Source organism: Sminthopsis crassicaudata, chromosome 3, assembly GCF_048593235.1.
Source record: "Sminthopsis crassicaudata isolate SCR6 chromosome 3, ASM4859323v1, whole genome shotgun sequence".
Lineage (NCBI taxonomy): Eukaryota > Metazoa > Chordata > Mammalia > Dasyuromorphia > Dasyuridae > Sminthopsis > Sminthopsis crassicaudata.
This window is the reverse complement of record NC_133619.1, coordinates 395,914,187-395,937,229: the sequence shown is the minus strand read 5'-3', so window position 1 is coordinate 395,937,229 and position 23,043 is coordinate 395,914,187. Positions and strand designations below refer to the sequence as shown.

General features: G+C 59.5%; 1 protein-coding gene and 1 long non-coding RNA gene across 6 annotated transcripts in view; one reads left to right on the top strand and one right to left on the bottom strand.

The window, feature by feature from the left end:
- BCL9L (BCL9 like) overlaps positions 1-23,043 on the top strand; it is a 31,866-nt gene that overhangs the window by 4,689 nt on the left and 4,134 nt on the right. Inside the window, exons 1-6 of one of the 5 annotated variants that reach the window (XM_074302311.1) lie at positions 294-767; positions 16,430-16,806; positions 17,447-17,566; positions 19,796-20,000; positions 20,209-20,293; positions 20,407-22,720. In XM_074302311.1, coding sequence (XP_074158412.1) covers positions 16,506-16,806; positions 17,447-17,566; positions 19,796-20,000; positions 20,209-20,293; positions 20,407-22,720 — 3,025 coding nt within the window. In that variant the 5' untranslated portion in view covers positions 294-767; positions 16,430-16,505. Of the gene's footprint in view, positions 1-293; positions 768-2,790; positions 3,022-4,278; positions 4,490-10,082; positions 12,077-16,429; positions 16,807-17,446; positions 17,567-19,795; positions 20,001-20,208; positions 20,294-20,406; positions 22,721-23,043 lie in introns of those variants that run through there. The other 4 variants (XM_074302313.1, XM_074302312.1, XM_074302310.1 and 1 more) reach the window with 4 other exon arrangements.
- Positions 6,332-9,904, bottom strand: LOC141562314 (uncharacterized). The gene is made up of 2 exons (XR_012488194.1): positions 9,762-9,904; positions 6,332-9,030 (listed from the first exon to the last, which is right to left on the bottom strand). It is a non-coding gene; the product is annotated as an uncharacterized LOC141562314 (long non-coding RNA).

The following is a 23,043-nucleotide window of genomic DNA, read 5'->3' as shown; positions in this document are numbered from 1 at the left end:
GTGGGGGGGGGAAGCTGGGACGGCCTGGAGCTGAGGAGGGGGTGGGGAGAAAGAGGAGGCTGAGGCTGTGGGAGGGGAACCTTTCCAAGGCCTGAGCTGCAGCTGCCCAACATAGTCATAGGCCCAAGGGGAGGGAGGCCGGTCCGGCTCCTTTCTTTTTTCAGATGCTGATGAAGCCTCCTTCCCCTTAGCCTCGTCTTCTGCTTGGGGAGGGGGCAGGATTCTCCCTCTGCCGTGAGCGAGATTCCTGGGCAGCCTGGGGCCGTGGCCACAGAGGGTGGGGGCAGAATGGGGGCATCCTTAGATGCCCACAAGGCAAGAGGACGACCCGAAACGCTTGCAGCCGCCAGCCGGGCAGCGTGGGGGGCGGCAGTGCTGCTTCCTTCAGTTCTTTCCCTCCTTCCCCAGAGTTGTGGCTCCTGGGGCCCGACCTGCCCCCCCAGGGCCACTCTCACTTTTCCTATCTCCGGGCCTCCCTGCTCCTTTAGGTTGTTCCTCCCTGCCCGGCCCCTCCCTCCCTGGCACCTTGCCTGCTGCCCCACCTACCCCCAGCTCAGCCTTTAACCTTGGCTCTCCGGGGCCGGCACCCCCTCCTGACGCCTCCCCCTCGGTGCGTCCTCCTTCCCAGGCGCCCGGGATGGGGATGGGCTGGGACTAGCCTCTGCTCTTCGGCATGCCCCTGCCTCGGATACTTCCCTCCCCACCCCCTCCCTAGCTGGGAATAGCCCTGAATCCAAGATTTCGAAACCAGGATTGTTTTGAAATCTGTGAGTACTTCTCCCCCGCCCCCCATCCCCATCTCCCCCCCCCCCCCCGCAGGGCTGCCGGAGGATTGTCCTCCAATCTGACTTCACCGCTGTGGATCGCAAGGTTGTGTGTGTGAGGGAGCGAGAGCCAGGCGCGCGTGTGGCTGCTTGTGTACAACTTCAGTGTGCCTGTCACCGAGGCTGCCTGCATGCTGCTGGGGAGAAGGCGGGGCAGTCTCTGCCCCCCGTGCCCGGGGGGGCGCCGAGGGTCCCTCGAGGTGGGGGGGGGTCTGGCAGATGTGTGTGTGTGTCTGCGTGCACGTGCTGGGGTAGGGGAGCGCAGAGCCCGTCTGTGGGTGGTGTGGGGGAGGGCCGGCGGCTCCTCTGTCACATGTCTCTGGGACACGGAGTTCTCCGGCTCCTGGGAAGGAAAGGTTCCCAGGCAGGGCTGAGGTGCCTCCGGTCCCTCGTGGGGAGTGGCAGAGTTTGCGATGGACTGTCTCCCAGGCTGGGAGTCTAGGTGGTAACAGGCCCCTTCCCTGGGGAGTGTTCTGCTTCTGGAGCCCCGGTCCTCCCTCATGGTCCTCCCTCGGGGATCTCCCTGGTGGTCCTCCCTGGGGCTCTCCCTTGTGGTCCTCCCTCGGGGCCCTCTCTTGGGGCTTTCCCTGGTGGTCCTCCCTCAGGACCTTCCCTCAGGGCTCTCCCTGGAATCCTCCCTGGGGTTCTCCCTTGTGTTCCTCCCTCGGGGCCCTCCCTTGTGGTCCTCCCTCAGGACTTCCCTCAGGGTCCTCCCTGGGGCTCTCCCTTGTGGTCCTTCCTCATAGTCCTCTCTCGGGGCTCTCCCTGGTGGTCCTCCCTCAGGATCTTCCCTCGGGGCTCTCCCTTGTGGTCCTCCTTCATGGTCCTCCCTGGAGGTCCTCCCTCAGGACCTTCCCTCGGGGTCCTCCCTGGGGCTCTCCCTCAAGGGCCCTCCCTGCCCACTCTGTGATTCACTGATGTCAGCCTCGTGTGTGCACCTTTACTAAAGTCTGGACACCCTTACAGTGGGAGACTGGGACGAGCCAGAACCAGAACCGTGGGCACAACTGGGCCTGAAATGAGCTCGGGGCTAGGCCCTGAGTCCCCAGCGGTCACAGGAGGGTGTCTGAAAGGCGGGGACCCCTTTTGGGTGCGCCGTGGAGCTCCTGGTGATCTGGTGTCACAGATACCTCAGAATAGGGTTTTTAAGTAGAAGAAAATGCGAGATTTCATCAGGATAGGTTTTCCTCATCCAAGTTCACAGGCTCAGCCCCCTGTTCCCCTCCCCCAGCTCATTAAGAAGTGCCTTAGGGAGTGGAGTGGAAGGTGGAGGGAGTAGGGGAGGCTGGCTCCCCGAGAAAGACTTCCGTGAATTCTAGTGTCTTTCAGCCCAAAGAGGGGAAGTCGTCCTTCCACTATAATCTCACTCCCTCTGCTTACAGTTAGAAAGTAAATCTGCAGAAAACGGGGGGGCTGGGAACTCCTGGGTTGGTGCGGGGGGGGGGGGGGGGAGGGGGAGGACTAGGACACAGACACTAGAACTCTCCTCCTTTTTGCGGATTCCTCCTGGGATCTCAGGACCAGCCTTGTAGCCTAAAAATGAGAGGGGGAGGGGTGTAGGGAAAGGCCGCACCAAGGCTCTGAGCTCACCCTCTCCAGCCCCGGGAGGAGAGTCGGCAGGGAAGAAGAATCCAGGGGAGCTCACGGGGCCTTTTTGGCCTCCAGGCCTGAGGCGCTCGTGTACACGGGCCTGCTCCCAGGACCCGGGGCTGGCGCTCGGACAAGGGGTACCCACTTAAGACAGTCTCTTCCTGTGAAGGCGGCTGGCCTTCCAGGGGTCCGCATCCCCGCTGCCCTCCGCCGCCTCTCCCCACCCCTTCCAGAGCCCACTGGGAACACTGTGTCCTTGAAAGGGTTAAGTCTGGTTGGCTGGGACCCTGATTCTCTTCCCACCCTCCCACCCCCCACCCCCAGGATTGGTGCCGGGAGGGGTGGTTAGCAGCTTGCTCTAGTTGGCGTCTCTCCCAGAATGCTTCGGAAGAGAACTCCCCTTTGACCCCCAGTACAAACTGAGCCCAGCCGCCGGAGGGGAGGAGGGAGGACGGGCTGCCCGCCGCCTGCTCTGGGCTTCGCCCAGCTCCCTCCCATCTCGGGCCTGATCCTGCGCCATGTTTTCCCTCCCCATGGCCACTGAAGCCCTGTGAGGGCAACATTCCACTCCTGCCAATGTACATCCCGGGGGGTCATCCCTGCTCAGGTATCTGCCCGCTCGGTGGCGAGGCCCTCACGGGGAACTGCTGGGAAGTGGGCGCCTTCCTCAGGCAGGGCCCGCTCAGTCTCTCCCCTGCCCGCGGGCACGGGCCCTTCCCGAGACCACTGGGCATCTGCGGCCCGGCCTTCTCCTCCCAGGCCCAACCAGGCCGCCCTCTCCAGGAGAAGGGCTCTGAGGCGTATTTTCATTGCCTCCTTCCCCGCTCCAGGATGGGGGTGGGGGGAGAGTAGTGTGGCAGGGAGGCCGACTCAGGCCTGGCCCCCAGCCAATCCACAGAGGCCCGAGGGGGGAGAGGGGGTTCTGTGCAGCTCAGAGACTTCCTGGAGCTGTGGGGTGTGGGGGTGGGGAAGTTGGGGGGCTGCTGGGGGAGAGCAGGAGGAGTGTTACAGGAGAGCCAGGAGCCCTCGGTATCTGGCACTGGGGGCCAGGCAGGAAACCCCAGACCCCCGGGAAAGTGCTCAGGCTTCCCTCCTGCCCCAGGGAGACCTCGGGCCTGCAGGGCGTGGCTGGGTGCTGGGCCCCACCCCACATCCACGCCCTGGCCGACCAGATTCCGGCCGTGTGAATGCGTCCCTGTGGTCGGTGGTGTCTGTTCTGCTTGGGTGTCCCAGGCTCTGCCTCCTCTCCGGAGGCACCTCGGCCGCCAGGCCCCGGCCGCTCACGCGGGCCCGGGACACGGCCGGAAAGGGTCCCGGTGGGCAGCGCGGGCAGGGCTGGGGAGCCAAGGTGCTCTGCCCCCCTTCCTTTCCCGGCCGCCAGGTGGGAGCCGGGGGTGAGCCACGACCTCTCCTGTGGGGGCAAAGGTGGCGCTCCCCCTCCCCAGCGGCCTCCCTCCGCCCCTCGCCCGCCTGGCCTCGACCCAAGCTGGCTGAATCCAAGCCTGGATGGCAACCAGCCACGAAAACGTGGTTTCTGCCCCTGCCCCCGCCCCACCCCCCACTTTCCCTCTCCCTCCCTCTCCCCTTCTTCCTTACTTAGCAACAGCTCCCTGAATTCACAACAAACACTCTTGTGGGCTCCTCGTCTGACTGGGAGGGAGCCTGGGAGGGGGAGGGGAGGAGCTGCGAGGGAACTCCTCTCCCAAGCTGTCCCCCCTACGAGGTGCCACTGGTCAGAAGGCGGGAGGGGCAGCGGGGCCCGGGCTGGGGGGCCCAGGAAGCCAGGTGGGGGCTGGGGCAGGTGGGCTGCCGGGATGGCGAGCCGTTGGGGTTGGGCCACCCGAGGGCAGGCAGCCTGGGAAGAGGCGGGCTAGGGGCTGGAATACCTGAGTCCGCCCTTGTCTGACCCTTGACCCACCCCCACCCCCAGTGGGTGGGGCAGGGGAAGGGGGAGGACACCTGGCTCCTCCCTTTCCCCCCTTGGTCTCCTTCCCTGGAGGAAGCCTACCTGGTGTTGCCTGAGTAACCTCTTCCTGCCCTCCCACACCTGAGGCTGAGGTGGAGGAGGCCCTTGAGTAGGTATTAGGGGATGGGGGGTAGGAGCCGGGGACTTTGCCCCCAGCTCGGTGCAGCCGTGGGGGCGGGGAGGGAAGGGCACCCGGCTTGTTTCGGTTTCTTTCACCATCCCCTTGCTTCCCTCTCCTCTCCCCCCATTATCACGGCTGCTGGCCGTGATGGGGCTGGGACGGATCTGTGCCCCTCCCATCGCTGCGGTGGGGAAGGAGTTAATGGCTGGCCGCGTGGGGGAGGGGGAGACGACAATGTAGACTTCTAGGAAACTCCACTTTCTGGAGCCTTGTACCTTCCACTCCCGCAGGCGCTCACCGACACGTGTACGCACACGCAGTCCCCCTTCACCGCCCGTGACACTTGTGTCCAGGCCTGGGAGTGGCCGCGACCCCGGCCGTCCCCCTCCTGCAGTTAGCAGTCTTCACAATGACCAGATAGTGTTTCTGAGGCCCCGAGCAGTGCAATGCTGCCCCTTCTCCCCAACTTTCTTGGCTTTTAAGGAAGCTCATTTGTAGTGAGGTTGAATTGACTAAAATCTGGATTTGAACTCACTTCCTGCAAATTAGGACTTCCTATTGGGCCAGATTCTTTTCTAATTGGCTTTCTTTAGACTTTTAATTGCCATAGTCCTTTTGAACCAAAAAAAAAAAAAAAGTAGAGAGGTGGTTTGAGAAAACATTTTTACAAAGATTCCTAAAAAAAAAACAAAAACTCCATTCCTCAGAATGGAAGGTGTACATGGCCCCCATTTCCCGCCTGTTGCACCAGTCTGCCCTTCTGTGGGTCCCCCTGAGAGTGCTGGGAAGTGTGGTCTGTGTCGCTGTCCATGGCCTTGAACCTGAGGCAGCCCACCCGCAGGAGTGGTGGGCGGAAAGCCCGGGGCTCGGGAGTCCGGGGATGGCCTTCCGGAGCCTTTAACCGTAAACAGGTCATCCTACCTGTTCCGGCCGCAGCTTTTTCACTGGGAAGGCAGATGTTGCTTTAGAGGGGGGTTGTGGGGGAAAAGGCTTTGTAAACCCTAAAAGGATTCTAGAAATGGGGATTATCATTAGACCCGACTCTTCCACCAGCTGGTTGTGTGACCTTGTCAGAGTCACCCGTGTTTCTGAAGTCTCGTCCTCTCTGGAGTGAGTAGGTCGGATAAGTGACGGGTAAAGTCCCTTCTTGCCCAGCGGCTCCGTTACTGGAAGGGTAGGGGGCGGGAGCACGGAGGGAGAGGGTACCAGTTAGGAAGTGCCAGGGCTCCGCTCCTTTCCAGGAACCGCACGGCACACATCCCCCGGGCACCCATCAACAGCTTTGTTTGTCTAGAACAGCCCGGGCACTGCTCTGCAGCCACTCTGAGTGAGGCTTGGGGACACCGGGAATGACCGGACAGTCACCATTCCATGCTAGGCAGAGAAGGTCGGAGCAGTGAGGAGGACCAGGGGCTCAATGAGGGAGCAGAAGCTGGATTCTGCGGGGGTGAACACCTAGTGAATCCCGACAGCTCCCCCCAAGTCCAAGTAGTTTTGAAGGTGGAAGGAGAGTGAAGAAAAGGCTCCGAGGCAATGGCTGGAAGGCACTACGGGGTTTTCAGAGCAGTTTGTAGCCTAAAGCACAGATATCTGTGTGCTCAGACCCGATGCCAGCAAACTGCTTCCTCTTAATTCAGTGTTTAGCACGGGATCTGGCACATAGTCGGTGCTTAATAAATGTTTATTGATCGCTTGGTTAATTTCTTGGTTATAGTGAGTGCACCACCGATCTTATAAGGAACTTGTATGGATCAAATAAAATTAGAATGTCTCGGTTAAATGTAAAGTGCTTTAGAAATTGTAATGTAGAGAGAAGTCAAAAGAATTGGATTTGAGGTGGACTGTTTACTCCTAGTAGTCCTGGATAAGTCAGGCCTCCGCCCCGCGAGACTTTCTTCATCCATTAAATGAAGGCGTTGAAGCTTGTCTCTTCCAGTCGGGAATCCTAGGGTTCTGTCCTTTGTGGGATTCTGGATCCCTCTGGGGTTGTGTTCTCTGGGGCGACGGCTCTAGAGGGTGGGTCAATCAAGGTGAGGTGGACTAGGTGGAGACAGGTGGTCGGCCTTGGAGCTCTGAGCGCCTCCCCTGCCAGGACTTGGTGTCCCTGTCTCAGGATTAAGCTGATTAGGATGTGGCGGAAGTGCCTGGGATGCCAGGACACCTGGGTGTGCTGTCCAAGACTAGGCCCTGCCCTTGCTCTCTCCAGCCAGGTTCCCAGCTTAGAGACGACCCCTGGGCTCACGACCGGCCTTGGAGGCCAGAGGGAAGCTCTTTCCCCCTCCGGGCCCTCCCCTAACTTAAGGCACTGTGGGGTTAGAATGAGAGTGGACCCCGAGATCTGGCCTGGTGCCCGGGACTCGGCTCGCCTCCTGCCGACCACTGCTCCCTGCTGGGCCGGTCGTGCCCATCTGTGCTTGTCTCCCGAGGCTCTCTCACCGGGCAGGCCAGGGCTATTTTTGGGAACCGGCTGGGGCACTGGGGCCGGTTTCAGATGTTCCAGTGTTAGCAGGAGAAAATGGGAACAGATGGCTAGAGGGTTCATATCATCATCAACCCTGGAGCAGTTTATTTATAGGACCTATTAACCCTTAGGGGGCTGGCTGGAGCCACCCTGAACCGCACAGGTTCTGGTTAGGGGAGATCAGGCCTCCCCCCGCTTTCTCCTCCTTCCCCTCTCCCCTAAAAGTTCTCCCTCCATCTGCCCAGGCCCTTCTCTCATCCCAAGAGCCGCCATCTTCAAGGGGCCGCAGGAAGTGTGAAGGAAGCAGCAGAGAGGGGCTTCTTGCTGCCCAGAGCCGCGTGACACGGCACTGAGGATGGGGAAGGAGCTGATCCAGATTAATGGGAATCACAAACACGGCGGGGCGGGCCGGTGGGCGTTGGCCTGCGTAACGGCCAGAGAAGTAAGGGCAGCCGGGATACCTAGATGTGAACCTTTGAGAAGGTATGTTAGACTGGCTCCTTGTCCTCTGCGGCAGACGGAGAGTCGATGAAATCGGCAAACGTCACAGAGTCAGGAGACCTGAGTTCCAACCCTGCCGTTTAGCCATGTGACCCCGGCCAATGTACGGAAGCTCTCGGAGGACAGCTTCCCTAGTGGAAGTGGGACTCCCCCCTGCAGTGGCGAGACAGTGATTTACTTTAACCAGAAAGTGCTGCATGCATATGAGTGGCTATTATTGCAAAAGAACTGGAATGAGGGAGTTCTGAGTTCAAATCCAGCCGCAGACACTTACTAGCTGTGTGATTCTGGCCGAGTCACCTGACCTCTGTCTGCTTCAGTTACCTCATCTTTAAAATGGGGATAATAGCCTCCTTCTTCCCAGGGCGGTTGTGAGGATCAGATGAGAGAATGTTTGTGAAGGACTTAACGTGGTGCCTGGTACACAATGGGTGCTGTGTAAATACCGGTGTCAGCATCCTCCTCATCATTATACAAATCATGTCTTGCCATCCCTCCATTTCCCAGGCACCTCATTACTGCCTGAATAGGTTGTGTACGTTTCATACCTTGACGGCAGCCTGAGTGTAATGTCAGGAGAGGTGGAGGCCTGCAGAGGTCCCGCCTGCCAGGGTGTCAGACCCGCGGGTTGGGCACTGGGCAGCCTGAACCTGTCCCGGGACAGACGGACTGTGGAGCCAGGCGCGGGGGGGTGGCAGAGGGCAGCCGCCCAGAAAAGGGCCTGCCTCTGGGTTAATGGCATAGGATCATAGCTGGAGGGGCCCTAATAGCCCTACCCCCACATAGTTTAGATTTGCCCAAAGTTACATAGGAAGGAAGAGAGGAGATGGGATCTGAAGTTAGGTCCTCTGACCCAAACCTTTGCATTCTTCTCACTGCCTCTGGCGTGACAGAGTTCCTGCGTCCTAGAGCCCGGCACCTCTGTGCTTTGTGAGCCCTTTGGTGTTATACTTTGGGCTGGTAAAACCCTTTCGGGAATCCCAGGCATACTAAGGGGAGGAGACGTCCAGATGTCCGTGATTAGGCATGAAGAATATTGGGGCATCCTTGGGGCCAAGGACCACTGATGACAGCAGGGGATGCGCAGGAGGGTGTCAGAACCAGTGAGGACTCCGCCCCAGCATGTGGTAGGAAGAAAATGGTGATCTGCTAGGATAGGGCATGGGCTTCTGGTTCATAGATTTCTCCCCCCCCCACTGCCGGGGACTTAGGAGGGGCACAGAGTGCGGAGTGGCTGAAGTGGGCAGAGTGGGGGGAGACGTGCATTAGGGTCAGCGGCCTCTGACTCCCTGATAGCTTGTCCTGCCCAAAGTTTCCCAGGATGCAGCGCTGCTGGACTTTCTGTCCTCCTCATAAAAAGACTCTCGGGTCTCCATCCCGCTCGGCGCTCTGCCCCAGCCCACATGCCTTTTCACCTGGTGGAAGGGGTCATGACAGACTAGATGGCAAAGTGCGTGAGGAGGTGCAGGTCCCCGCGGGAGCCCGGCCCTAGGATGTGGCAGGAGAGGCAGCCGTTAGTGCTGGCAGGGCACACGCCCCTGCGGGGGCTCGCCCATCTCGGTACTACCTGAGGAAAGAGCGGGTGCCGGGTGAGATTCTGGCCCGGGCGGGCAGCCTGTGCCAACGGTCTACCCGAACTCCTCTCCTCCCACAATGGCTCCATTGTTCCGAGCAGGCAAGCAGCTTGAAGAAGGCTCCTTGGCCATCCCCCCATCCCCAAACCAGGGCAAGCTTAACCCTTCGAGGGCTGGGGCCTGGGAGGGAGAGCCTCCACTCTTCCCCCAACCTCCTTGTCTGGGAATGGAGCTGGTGGAGCCGGCTGCTCATCCCTGCACTCACACCACAGAGCTACTTGGCCTTCTCCACGGTCCCTCGAGTCACGGGGCCGGGCAGCCAAGGCGGGCCCTCTTGCCTGTCCCCTTTCCCCATTGCCCAGGACCTTTCCTTCTGCCGTACATTAGGGAGCTGCTGCTGCGGAGGGCCGTCCTCATCTCCCCACCTCCCCACTGTCTTGGCAAAGGTGCCCTAGGCAGGAAGTGCCAGTGGGGCGGTCGGGTGGGGGCCAGATATATTTGGGTGGTTGGGGCATTCGTTCCAGCTACCACTGCCTGCCCTACTGGATCCTGAGCTCCCTTCCTTCCTGTGTAACCAGAGCTGGGCTGGGCCTTGCTCAGAATTTCGGTGGATTTAAAGGGACAGGGCCACTTTTTGCCAGCCCCTTTCCCCACCCCTAGGCTGGAGGAGATCCCCGTCTCTCTTTCCTTTCTCCCCCATCTCCCTTCTGCCCCCTTCACTCACCCAAAGGTGGTGAGAAGACTGGTGCTGGCCACATGGTCAACTTGCTTAGACCTCACTGGGGAGAAAGGAGGGGCTTCTGGGCTCCCACGGTCTCCCTTAGCCCAGCCAGCCCCTCCCCCAACCCTCGGCCCCCTGTCTCCTCCGGCTCCCCAGTCCCGGAGCCTTTGGGCGGGTGGGATGGGCGGGGGTGGGCTGTGGTTTCCTGTGTTGGTTGTTTGTGCCTGGCCCCAAGTGCCCGCTGTACCCGGCTCCCCCTGGGTTTCCTGCCTTGTCTTGTTTCCTTGTCCCGTCCCCCTCCCCACCCCCACCCTTTCCCTTACCGAGCCCCGGGGAGAGAAGTTGCAGGGACTGGGACAGTGGCTTTGGGGGGTCCCTGAGAAAAGAAGCTGTGCCCCATCACTCTGGCACTGGGGAATCCCTGAGGGTCTCCCTGGGCCCCAAAGTTTCTGGCAGTATTAAACATGACTGGAAGCACTACTAACTGGTGGTGGGAGGTGATTTCTAGGTAATCTGAGTACTTCTTGCCCTTCTGAGTGGTTGAGGGGAACTCCCCCGGACCTCCTCTTCCCCATCCTCCCAGCCAAAGTCCCCGCCTAGGGAGGAATTTCCATGTCCCCCCTGGGACCCCACCATGAGCTTTGCTTTGCCCCTCATGGTCCAGAACCTGGGTCTTCCCATGGAAATGACCTCATTTGTATGACTTTGCATAGTGTAAGAAGGGAGGGATGCTGGGAAGTGGGGGAAGGGGAAGGCCCCCGGGGCCTGGAAGTCCCCAGGCGGAGGTTCCTGGGTCCCAGAACGCGCCAGCCCCCCAGCAGAGTTTCCTGCTGTGCCAGTTGTCCTTTGACCTCCCCACCCCCTGTCTGAGTCATCACCTGCTCTGGAAGAGGAAGTGACCCCTTGCTTTGGGGCTTTGACAGCGCAGACCCAGGAATCCTGGGGGAGCCTGTGCCTGGCAGACCTCAGTGGGCCTGGGGGTGGCGGCTGCCCCCTCCATCGGGGTGGTCTCTCCTCCCTGACCACTTTCCTCCCTCTAATTAAAGACCTCCTCACCCAAGGAACACAGACCTGGGCCTGGCATCAGGGGTTCTGCGAACTTAGGAAACAAGTGATTCCCTAATTGTCGCTGACTTGTGCCGTGTTTGTAATCCTGTGTATTATATTTTGAGAATTTACATAAATTCTGAGACCGGACATAGCCTTCACCAGAATTCCGAAAGGCCCAGAAAGGGCAAAGGCTCCGCTGTAAGGGGTTTGGTTCTTTCTCCAGCCGGTCTGGGGAGGAGGCCCAGTCTAACCGTAATCCTCAGCCCAGGAGCTAGCAGGCAGTTCTAGGCGCTTCAGGTTCATCGCTCTGGACCCCCACAAGCCTGTGGGAAAGGTGCCGGCCTTTTGCCAAGGACTCGGCCTCGTTCATATTCAGTTCTTCCCGAGTCAGCCCGGCACCGGGTCCAACGTTGGCTACAGCCCCGCGCCTCATGTATCCTTAGGGAAAGTTGGCCAGTCACTGAAGGCTGGGGGAGGGGCACAGCAGCTCCAGCCAGTGGTCATCCCGCCACCTCACAGGGCAAACAGGCAGGATCAGTGTCGTGGGATCCGAAAACCAGGACAGCAAAAGACTTGTCCTTAATTCAATCTAGTAAACACTTATTAAGCACCTACTGTGTGCTGGCCCGGTGCTAAACTCTGGGGATACAGAAGGAGGCAAAAGACAAGTTTCTGGGACAAACCCATAGTCCTCCCCCCACCCACAGAACAAATTTTATAAAAGATAGTTAGAAAACCCTAACCCGAGGGAAGGCACTGTCATCAGGAGGGCTTGGGGAAGACTTCCTGAAAAACGTGGGATTTTGATGGGGACTTAATGGAGGCCGAGGAGGTCGGGAGTTGGGGTGGAGCTTTCCAGGCATGGAGAGGGAGAATGCCTGGAGCTATTTATTATTTAATAACTAGATTCTAGTTTAACTTTACTCACCTTTTAAATAAGAAAGCTTTAGACCAGAGAGAGGTTAGGCAACTTGGCCAATCTTTATTTGTTTGTTTCTTTAAAAAAATTTTTTTGATAGTATTTTATTTTCCAAATATAGTTTTCAACATTTATTTTTGTTTTCTTTAATAATAGCTTTTGATTTTTCAAAATACACGAAAAGATAGTTTTCAACTTTCACCTTTGCAAAGTTTTGTGTTCCAAATTTTTCCCTCCTTCCTTCCCCCTCTCTCCTAGACAGCAAGTAATCCAGCAAGTAAAATCAGATCAAAAGGAGAAAAAATGAGAAAGAAAAAAGGAAGCAATCAGACCACCACCAACAAAAAAGGTGAAAATACTATGTTGTGGGCCACATTCAGTTCCCATAATCCTCTTTCTGGCTGCAGATGGTTCTCTCCATCACAAGTCTATTGGAATTGCCCTGAATCATGTCATTTCCACGTTTGTTTTTGTAAGACTTTGCGTTCTAAATTTTTCCTCCTCCCTTTCTTGCCTCCCCTTCCCCAAGACAGCAAGTAATTTCATATAGGTTAAGTATGTGCAATTCTTTAAAATAAATTTCTATATTTGTCATGTTGGGCAAGAAAAATTAGACCAAAAGGGGGGGGGAAAGAGAGAGAAAAAGAGAAAATATGGTTTGATCTATAATCAGTCTCCATAGTTCTTTCTCTGGATGTGGATGGCATTTTCCATCCCAAGTCTATTGGAATTTTGGCCAAATGTTAAACTCAGGTCTTTGGACTATAAATTCACTGATGTTTCCTTGGCATCACATTGTTAGCTTTAACTCTTTGAGTAACAGGCTGTCATGAGAATCTAGATGCTGGCTAGCTGTAGCACTTCGAAGGAGAGCTCCCTCCTCCAATTCTCATGCGTTTAGGGAAAGGTAGATGGATTACTCTGTTTTTTGTTTTTCTCTCCACTCTTCTGCCTTGTTCCTCTAGTGAATATGGCACTTCCCTCTGTGCAGGTGACTCACACCTGCCCCCAGTTTATGTACACACATTGCTCCCTTCCTCCCGGTTGAGACAATGCTTCTCTTCCTCCGATATCTGATCCCCTTCCCTTCTTCCCCCACCTCTCCAACCTCTTAGGCCCTGGAGTCGAAAAGTCTTTCCCCTTAGACACCGGGTTCAGAACCTGACCCGTCAAGGCTGGGCTAGAACTCCTCATGGCTCACCCTCTATGTCAGAGTTGGGATGGGTGGACCTCGGGAGCCAGAAGGGGAGGGCATGGGCTCCTGGAGAAGGCAAAGAAGGGAAGGGGAGGGGAGACAGAGAAGTTCTGACTCATCTGCTCTTGAATCAACTTGCCTGATGACCGGGCAGAGAGGGAGAGGAGGAGGAGGAGGGTAGAGCTTGGGAAGGGGACTGGGGCTACAGCTTCAGGTTTTGTCTAGAAGAGGGCTTGGGAAGTGTTTGAGCAGGACACGGAGCTGCTCAGCTCCTCTGCATGTTTATTTTCTGGTTGGCCGGTGAGGGGGTGAGGGAGCGATTCCCCATCAGTTACATTGCCCTGTGGTTCAGCTTTCTCATTCCCAGGCTTGGGAGTCTTAGTCTGGGGGCACTGAATGGCATTCTCATGCTGAAGGTGTGGTGGTTAGTAAGGTGCTAGTGTGGGGAATGGGTGAATTCCAGTTACAAATCTTGTATCCTCCTGGACCCCTTTCCCTGTTTTTAAGGCCTGAGATGGGGGGTGGAGGGGAGAGACTGCCTGTGGGGGTGTCCTGTGACACTTCCAGAGGGGAATGGAATTTCTTCCTGAAAGGCAACCTTGAGGGAGCAGGGGTGTGTGGGGGCAGGGGGCCAAGGCTGGGTGTCCCTGGTTTGCTTCAGACTCGAGTAGCCGGCCATTCTGCTAACGTGGGGGGGACTGGGGGGTTCCTAAGAGCCCCAGAAGCGGTGCCATAGGATGTTTCAGACGATCAGCTACTCACCCCTTTGAACCTTCCCCACGGCCTGGCACATAGGCTGAGGCTGCATTTGTGTGTCTTTTCCAAATGGGAGAAAGTAGTGGGGGCTTGTGGTCTGGCCCCGGCCTGTGGAAGGAGGGTCTTCCCTGTTGGTTCCCACTCACCCGGAGACCCCTGACTAAATCCCACTAACCTGGAGACCCTGAGACCCCTGACTCAATGGCCCCTTTCCTGGCGCCTCTGAGTGTCAGGGGAGAGCAGGGCAGTGACAGGGCGTGTGGGCGGAAGCCTCTGGACTATTAGGGTTTGTGTGACTGAACTTCCCTCGGTCTCCCTCCCCCATCTCCCTCCATGGGAGTGAGAACCATCCTCCCTTCTGTCCAGACTCGTCCCCACGGATCAGCCGTTGGTGCCGGGCTCTGTCTGTCTGTCTGCGGGCTGGCCCGGTGTCTGTCCCGCGGGGTCCGCCTGTGTGGGTCTGCCTCCGGAGTGTCAGGGTGCTGTGTGCGTGCACACGTGCCTGCGGCCTGAGGAATTATGCTGCAGTCCTGTCAGTCTCCCTGTATGGCGGCGGCGGAGGCTCGCTCTTGGTTCTAGCTCCGCTGGATGGGGGGAGGGGAGGGAGGGAGAGAGGGGAGGCTCCTGCATTCTTGCGGTCGGGGAGGAATCTGAGCCAACATTGCTGGTCTCCAGTGGAGCCCAGCTGCAGCCCCGGGGCCCCGCCAGGCCAAGGCTTTCTGCCGGCACAGGCCTGCTGGGGATGGGCTAGGACCGGGCCTTGGGCTGGGGTGGGCTGGGCCGGGATTGTTCGCCCTCAGCCCCATCCCTGAGGGCCGGGGGAGCCAGGCCCAGATAGCAGGAAACTTGAGGGATCATTGGATCACAGACTTAGAGGAAAGAGCCGGCCTATTCCGGCCTCGTTTACAGACAGGAAGCTGCCCGGGGGGCTCAGCCGTTTACCTGAGGTCCCTCGGCTTTATCCAGACCCTGGGCCCCGACTACTAAGCCCGGGCCTCTCTCCTTCCAGGCCTTCCTCGCCTCTGGTGTTGGGGACTTTTTTTTTTTTTTTTTTTTTTTTTTGAGACGATAAACTCTCTGAGGGCAGGGGCTCCCATTCCCAGGGATTGTTTGGGGTGGAGGGGCTGCTTTTAGTTGTAAATCACGATGAATATGCCATAATTAAGGCCCCTCCCCCACTCTTCCTGCCTCTTGTTCCCTCCCCATCTAGCTCCCATAATCCGAGGGGCTTCTGGGTGTTGGAGCCACCAGTCTTACTTTGTGGGAGACTTCCTTTCCATTAGCTGGCAGGTCACCGGGCCTCTGGCCGCTGGGCCACACATGGGAAACTCCGTCAGTCGTGGGAGCTAATGAGCTGGTGTGAGAGGGAACTCGGCTAACCAGAATAATACCTGTGCGTACCTCACTGAGGGACAGAGCTGTGTCCGGAGTGGGAAGGGGAGGAGAAGACGGCCTTGAATGCCAAAGAACTAAGAAGTCTCAGCGTTTCTGACCCTGGAGGACCCCTGGTTACCTGTAGGACATGTTGGGGGTGGGGGGCCCGAGAAAGAGGGAAGCCTAGGACTGGGGGGAGCAGAGGGAGGTTCGGATCAGACAACGTCCACATCTCGTGGGCACTTGATGCTGGCCGCACGCAGTGGGGTCCCCCCTCCCCCTCAGTTCTCCTGCTCGGCTCTCTTCTGAAGCCCCGGGCTCTGTAGTGAGGGCTGAGAAAAGACGCCCTCCCCCCATGTGCCAGACAGTGCTTGTGCGGTCTAGCTAAGGGGCATCCTGCTGGCGGGTGGGCACCTGCCTCCTCCCCCTCCCCAGGAGAGGCAGGCAGACGGGCCAGGCGGCGGCGGCGGCACAGGCAGTGGCGGCTGTAGCCGCCAGCAGCAGCAGCAGCAGGAGGACAGCAGAGCTGAAATAAATCTGAGCTGGTGTGGAATGAGGGGGGATAAATATCCTCTCCCCGTGATGTGATCTTTCCAGCGGCTATTAATAGGTCTCCGGGGAGAGGGATGGGGAGGGGGGGAGGCTGGTGGGGGAGTGGGGATGGGGCTTAAAGGGCCCACAGCCCTGGCTGCAGGAATCCTTGGCTCATGGCTCCGCCGCTCTGGCTTTGGGAAGCTCGCTGGCCATACCACCACTGCCCCTCCCCTGCCTTCTGATTCCCCACCCGTTCCCACTGGGGGACCCCTGTCCTCCGGGTCACTTCTTCTATTTTCCTGAGGGAGATCTCCCTGAGCCGTGGTCCAAGGTCTCCTTGTCCCCTTGTCCGGGAAGGCGATGGGATGGGTGGGAGGGGGAACCAGAGGTCCAGGAGGGAATGGCTGGCTAGAGGGAGAAAGGGGAAAGATCCAGAGAGAAGGAATGCCAACATGAGGACCAGGGTTTGAATTCCCTTTTGAGGGCTGGATGCCTCGGTGCCCCCTTCTTATGGATGTATGGAGGACTGATGGGAATGAAGATGGAGTTGCTATAGAAACCACTAGGTCCAGGGGCCAGTGATTTGAGACTTCAGGGGTACCTGCTTGGGGATCTGATTCTCCCTGGAACTTGGAGATCCTGTACCGATCTCAACCAGAAGGGGACAGTCCTCTGTCTAGTGGGTGGCTGGAGTAGATCAACTTGGTGGATGGCTTGTTCCATCCCAAGACATTTTGTTTTCTTGATGAAAACAAGAAACTACAGTCGGATGGGCCTCAGGGGTGCTGGGGGGGATAAGCCGATTCCCCACAAGACTAACAGCTTCTCTCTTTCTCCTCCTAGGCACCTCCACCTCAGGACAGGAGCCCCCGGGATCCTGCCACCATCCCTCCGAGGCCCCCCTGCCCCAGCCAAGCCAATGCACCCGGAAAATAAACTGACCAACCATGGCAAGACAGGGAATGGCGGGGCGCAATCGCAGCACCAGAATGTGAGCCAAGGGCCCACCTGTAACCTGGGCTCCAAGGGCGTGGGGGCAGGGAGTCATGGGGCCAAGGCCAATCAGATCTCCCCCAGCAACTCCGCTCTGAAGAACCCCCAGGCGCCCGTCCCCCCCTTTGGCTCACTCAAGGGGAAGGTGAAGAGGGAGAGGAGCGTGTCAGTGGACTCTGGGGAACAGCGGGAAGCTGGGACTCCATCCCTGGACCCCGAGGCCAAAGGTACCTGGAGTTTGCATCCCGGACCATAAGCGCAGGGCCTTTTCTCCTCTTTTTGCTCCGGTTTGGGGGAGGGCTAAGGAGGCACGGGTTAGCATCCCCATGTGGGTAGTGCCAGTCACCGAAGGGGCACGCTGAGGGCCTGGGATCCCGGCAGAGGGGGCCTGCCTGCCCTCTCACCGAAGCCTGGGTAGAGGAAGTGGGTTGAGGTGGGAAGTGGGGGCAGGAGAGAATACCTGTAGGACAAAGTGAAATGCAGACATTGCCAAGGTCCTGAGCGGGTGGGAGCCATTTGGGGAAGGCACAGGGGCCTGGATGAGACGCTGCTCCCCCCTCCCCTCCCCCCACCCTAATTGGAAACAGTTGTGGTCAGGATTATTCTATGCTTGGTATTGGGTGGGGGGAGGGGCGCTGGGCAGCTCTAGCTTTGGAGCAAAATCAAAAACAAATGGCAATATGTTGGGGGCCAGCGGCATGGGGGCGGGGTGGGAGACTGGCGCGGCTCCCACCAGGGTCCGGGCAATGCCAGCCAACTTGAGGGGGGAAGAAGGGAGCATAGGTTGCGGATGCCCAGGACTTCAGGAAGAGACACTCACTTCTCTCCCTCCCTTCCACACCCCTTCGCCCCCCTCCCCCCTGTCAGAGGTGGCCCCCAGGAGCAAGCGGCGCTGCGTGCTGGAGAGGAAGCAGCCCTACAGCGGGGACGAGTGGTGTTCGGGGCCCGACAGCGATGAGGACGACAAGCCCCTCGGGGCCGCCCATAGTGAGTGCTCACCGGGGGCACTTGGGGAGAAAGGGGAGATCCTGTATCAGGATGGGACTCACCATTAACCAAGATTTAATTAAAATAGAGACCAGGACCCCAGCAAGGAGCATCCCCCCCCCCAGAGTCTGGTTGTGGGTGAGAACAGGGGCAGCTTTGCCCTTTGGTGCCAGGCCCAGAGATCCACAGAAACAGCCCCTCCCTTCCACCATGGCCCATTCTGGCTTCCTTAAGGGGCAATGGCATCCCCATCCCCACCAGCAAGACCCCCTCTGGTCGGAGACCACAGTGGCCGTGGAAGGGAGCGCCAGCCCCCTCCCCACTGGCCGGCTCCTGCCCTTCCCTCTTCCCGAGGGGGCTTGGGGGTGATGAGTCACCCTTATCCCTGGAAAGCCTGAGCAGCCACCTTGAATTCTTGGCCTGTGCTGCCACCTGCTGGTCTGGCGAGGGAGGGCAGCGCCAGCTCTGCTGAGGCCTTGGTGGGAGGCTTTGCTGGGAGGCTGCAGCAGGGGCTCAGTCCCGCCTGTCCCTGTCGCTGCCTCGGACCACAGAGGCCGCGGCAGAGGTCCCGGGACCGCTTCCCCGGGACTGCACGGCTCCCCTGTGCTTATGGGCCCCCTCGTGCATCCATGGGCTTGTGCATTCCTTTAAAGTATTGCTTTGAAGCCTGTGTGTGCAGGAGCGGGGCGGCGTGATGGCTTAGTCCCGCCCCGTGCTCAGTGCGGGGCGTCCCTTCCAGCCGGGGCTCCTTAGGAGCGCAGAGAAGTCGGGGAAACGAGAGTTTCCCATATGAGACAGTAGTGGGCCCTTGTGGTCGAGCCCGGGATGCCTGTCTGTCCGTGATGGGTTTTCTGGCCGCACTTCGCAGCAGGTAACAGGTGCTTGTCGAGTGAGCGAGCCGGACCTCTGTGCGCTTGTGCCCAGTGGGTCCCGCTCTTCTGAGGAGCTGTGAGTTAGTGCGATTGGTGCCATGCTGCGTTCTTGCTAAGCGTTTCCCGACTACACTTCCTCCGTTTCTACTACACTAAGTGGCAGGGTTACGGCGCAGGGCCTGAGTTGGCCACAAAGAAGGAGGGAGGAACTCCCACACGTCCCTGCATGTAGAGAAAGGTGGAGCCTTCCCGTCCTGCAAGGCCGGCTTGGCTCATGGGAAGCCTTCCCCCAGTCCCCCTTGTCCTCATCTTCCCTTCTCCAACTCTGGCCACCCCCCAGTGCAGCTCTCCCTTCCCGGCTCCTGAAGGTCCCGATTTGGAGCGCACCCTTTTCTTTCTCTACTCTCATCTCCTCTATTAGGTTCCAGGTGCCGCGTTTCATTTATTTCTTCGCCTCCTCCACTACTCAGCTTAGCACCTTACATGCACGCCGTACACTGAGGAAATGTTTGTTGGTCTAAATGATGCGATTGTGAACCGCTGGGAGAGGCTGAGACTGAGCAGTTTTCCTTACTCTGGGGGTGGCTGGCTCTGAGCCGCCCTGTCCTCGCGGCTCCCACCCCCACCCTTGTGATCAGCTTGTTTCTGAAATGACTGAATGAAGTGAAGGGTGTGATGGAGCAGAATTTCCTCTTTGCTGCTCTATGTCGGAGCAGGCTCTGGGACCCTGACCACACTAGCATTGTTTGAACCCAGATCTCCCTCAGTCTCCTCAGCCCATGTCATGGCTGTGAAAGCCTGATAATACCTTCCGTCGCCCAGAGCGATCAACTTGTTTCACCCTCACTGCATTCCCAGGAGTCACAGAGCTGGCATTGTTGTCCCTGAGCTGTGGAACAGAAAAGCCAGGGCACAGAGTTTAGCTGACTTCTTTATAGCCCATCACGGGTGGGAGCTGGGCCCAGAACTCCACTTCCCTGCGTTCCGGACCAGAGCTCTCCGGTCCCTTCCTCTCTCTCCTCACTAAGTGGGGATCGATTGGAGTACAGTATCTATACACAAATACATACACACGCTCCAGCCACCATGCCTTCTCTCTCCCCCGTGGCTAGCATGTGCCAAAATTTGGCTAAGAGAAAGCAAATGAAAGAGCGAACATTTTAAACACAAACCCTTTGTGGCCGGATGGTCGCCATAGACTAGTTAGAAAGAGGCGTCTTGTCCCTTTGTGACAGGCCCAGCCTGGCTTGGTTAGTAAGCAGCATCCTCCTGCAGTACAAGAACTCCCCTTGGAGAAGCTGGCCCAGGCCGGGGTCATCAGCGCTCACCGTTCTCCCCTCCTGCTTTCTCACTGCAGATTGTAACGTAGCAGACCCAGCCATGGCCACCACACAGCTAGGCCCGGGTCCGGCGCCCCCACCGCCTCTCAGTGAGACCAGCGCTCCCGGCCCCCCCCACGGCGCTCCGACCGGCCTTCGGCCAGAGGGCCCTGGTGGGCTGGGGGGCCCAGGGAAGTCCGCCGCTCAGTTTGTTTATGTCTTCACCACTCACCTGGCAAACACGTAAGTGCTGCTGGGGAGAGTGCATCTGTTCTGTCTGGGATTTCACAGATGCCCCGGAAAATCCCTTGGGGGGCCAGGGTTGTGCGGCCCTATGGGAAGGCCGCTGGGGAGGGCAGGGAGGACTCCTCCTCTGCACGGTGAGGGCCTGACCGCTTTTCTCCTGGCGTTTCTCCTCTCCCGCTCCCCTACCCGCTCCATGGCGATCCAGGGCAGCCGAGGCAGTGTTGCAAGGCCGAGTTGATTCCATTCTGGCCTACCACCAGCAAAACGTACCGCGTGCCAAGCTCGACCAGGTGAGCATTTGTAAGGCCAGAGACGAGCCCAGCCAAAACTTTCCCTGGGAAGGGTGGGGGAAAGCCTGAGAAGGGGGTTGTCTGCTACCTCCTACTTTGCTTTTGTCCCTCAGGCTCCCAAGGTGCCACCGACGTCAGAACCGCTCCCTTTGAGTGCAGCCTCGGCAGGAACCCCTCAATCCCAGCCACCTCCCTTACCTCCGCCTCCCCCACCCCCTGGCAGTGCCCCCCCGGCCCTGCCCACCTCCCTGCCTCCAGAGGGGCCGCCTGAGGACACACACCGAGACCTGACGCCCAACTCCGTGGGTGCCGCCAGTAGCAATGCGACAGGGGGGACCCACCCCAACACCCCCACAGCCGCAGCTGCCGCAAACCCCCTGGCCCCGGGCGGGGACCCTGGCAATGCCCCTGGAGGCCCCGCTTTGCTAGGGGAGGGCACTCCCACGGGCAATGGGCAGCGGGCCCTGACTGGCTCCGAGGGCCTCTCGAAGGAACAGCTAGAGCACAGGGAGCGCTCCCTACAGACGCTACGTGACATTGAGCGGCTGCTGCTTAGAAGTGGGGAGACCGAACCCTTCCTCAAAGGCCCACCAGGGGCCGCCGGGGAGGGGGGGCCGCCAGCACCAGCCCCTCCCGCCCCCCAGCAGCCCCCGGCACCTACCCCTGGAGGGCTGAAGAAATACGAGGAGCCCCTGCAGTCCATGATTTCCCAGACGCAGAGCCTCGGCGGCCCCGGGCTGGAGCACGAAGTTCCGGGTCACCACCCAGGCGGTGACATGGGGCAGCAAATGAACATCATGATGCAGCGGCTCAGCCAGGACAGCCTGACCCCTGAGCAGGTGGCCTGGCGCAAGCTGCAGGAGGAGTACTACGAGGAGAAGCGGCGCAAGGAGGAACAAATCGGCCTCCACGGGGGGCGGCCCCTGCAAGAGATGATGCTGTCTCAGGGCATGGGAGGCATGATGGTCCGGGGCCCCCCGCCTCCCTACCATAGCAAGCCTGGGGACCAGTGGCCTCCGGGCATGGGGGCCCAGCTTCGGGGTCCCATGGATGTCCAGGACCCGATGCAGCTCCGGGGAGGGCACCCATTTCCGGGACCTCGTTTCCCTGGCAACCAGATGCAACGGGTATCTGGGTTTGGAGGCATGCAAAGCATGCCTATGGAAGTGCCCATGAATGCCATGCAGAGGCCCGTGCGGCCGGGCATGGGCTGGACAGAAGACTTGCCCCCGATGGGGGGGCCGGGCAACTTTGTGCAGGGGGCGGTGCCCTACCCCGGGGGGCAGAGCGAGGCGGAGAGGTTCATGACCCCAAGGGCACGTGAGGAGCTGCTGCGGCACCAGCTGCTGGAGAAGCGGACGATGGGGATGCAGCGCCCGCTGGGAATGGCCGGAAACTCCATGGGGCAGGGCATGGAGATGGAGAGGATGATTCAGGCCCACCGGCAGATGGACCCCACCATGTTCCCTGGGCAGATGGCAGGCGGGGAGGGCCTGGCAGGGGCCCCCATGAGCATGGAGTTTGGGGGCAGCAGGGGGCTCCTGAGCCCCCCAATGGGGCAGTCCGGCCTGAGGGATGTGGATGCCCCCATGGGGCCCGGCAACTTGAACATGAATATGAATGTCAATATGAACATGAATATGAATCTCAATGTGCAGATGACACCCCAGCAGCAGATGCTGATGTCCCAGAAGATGCGGGGGCCCGCAGACATGATGGGCCCCCAAGGCCTGGCTCCCGAGGAGCTGGCCCGGGTGCGGGCCCAGAACGGGAGTGGCATGATGGGGACACCCCAAAAGATGCTTATGCCCTCCCAGTTCCCCAACCAGGGCCAGCAGGGCTTTTCTGGGGGGCAAGGACCCTATCCGGCCATGCCTCAGGACATGGGCAGCGCCCCAGACATGTTCAGCCCCGATCAGGGCTCAATGCCCGTGGGCAACCTGGGTACCACGAGGCTCAGCCACATGCCCCTCCCCCCGGCCCCCAACCCTCCCCCTCCCGCACCCATGCACCCGGCCCCGGCCAGAGGGTTGGGCCGGCGGCCCTCAGACCTCACCATCAGTATTAACCAAATGGGCTCACCAGGCATGGGCCACCTGAAGTCGCCCACGCTCAGCCAGGTGCACTCGCCCTTGGTCACATCGCCCTCTGCCAACCTCAAGTCGCCACAGACACCCTCTCAGATGGTGCCTCTGCCCTCCGCGAACCCCCCGGGACCCCTCAAGTCTCCCCAGGTCCTCGGCTCTTCCCTCAGCGTCCGTTCGCCCACCGGCTCGCCCAGCCGGCTCAAGTCCCCCTCCATGGCCGTGCCCTCCCCGGGTTGGGTGCCGTCGCCTAAGACTGCCATGCCAAGCCCTGGGGTCAGCCAGAGCAAGCAGCCGCCCCTGAACCTGAACTCTTCTAGCACCATGAGCAACCTGGAGCAGGGTGAGCTGGCATCGGGGCCCGGGGAAGGGAGGCGTCCTCGCGGATCGGGGGCTTGGAGGGAGCCCGAGGGGGGAGGCCTGGCTCCAGAATCGGAACCCTGGGGGTCCCAGAGATGGGGGGGGAGCCTGAGGGAGGAGGGACTGGCTCCAGAGTTGGAACGCGGGGAAGTGGGAAGTGGGGGGGGGGCTCTTAGGAAAGGGTTGTTGGACAGAGGGGGTGGGGGTTATGGGAAGGGGAGGGCAAGCCCGAGGGCCGGGTCTCTCACATCCTCCAGGCTCCCCCCACCTGCTGATCTCCTGGTGACCACAGTGGGTGGGGGTGCC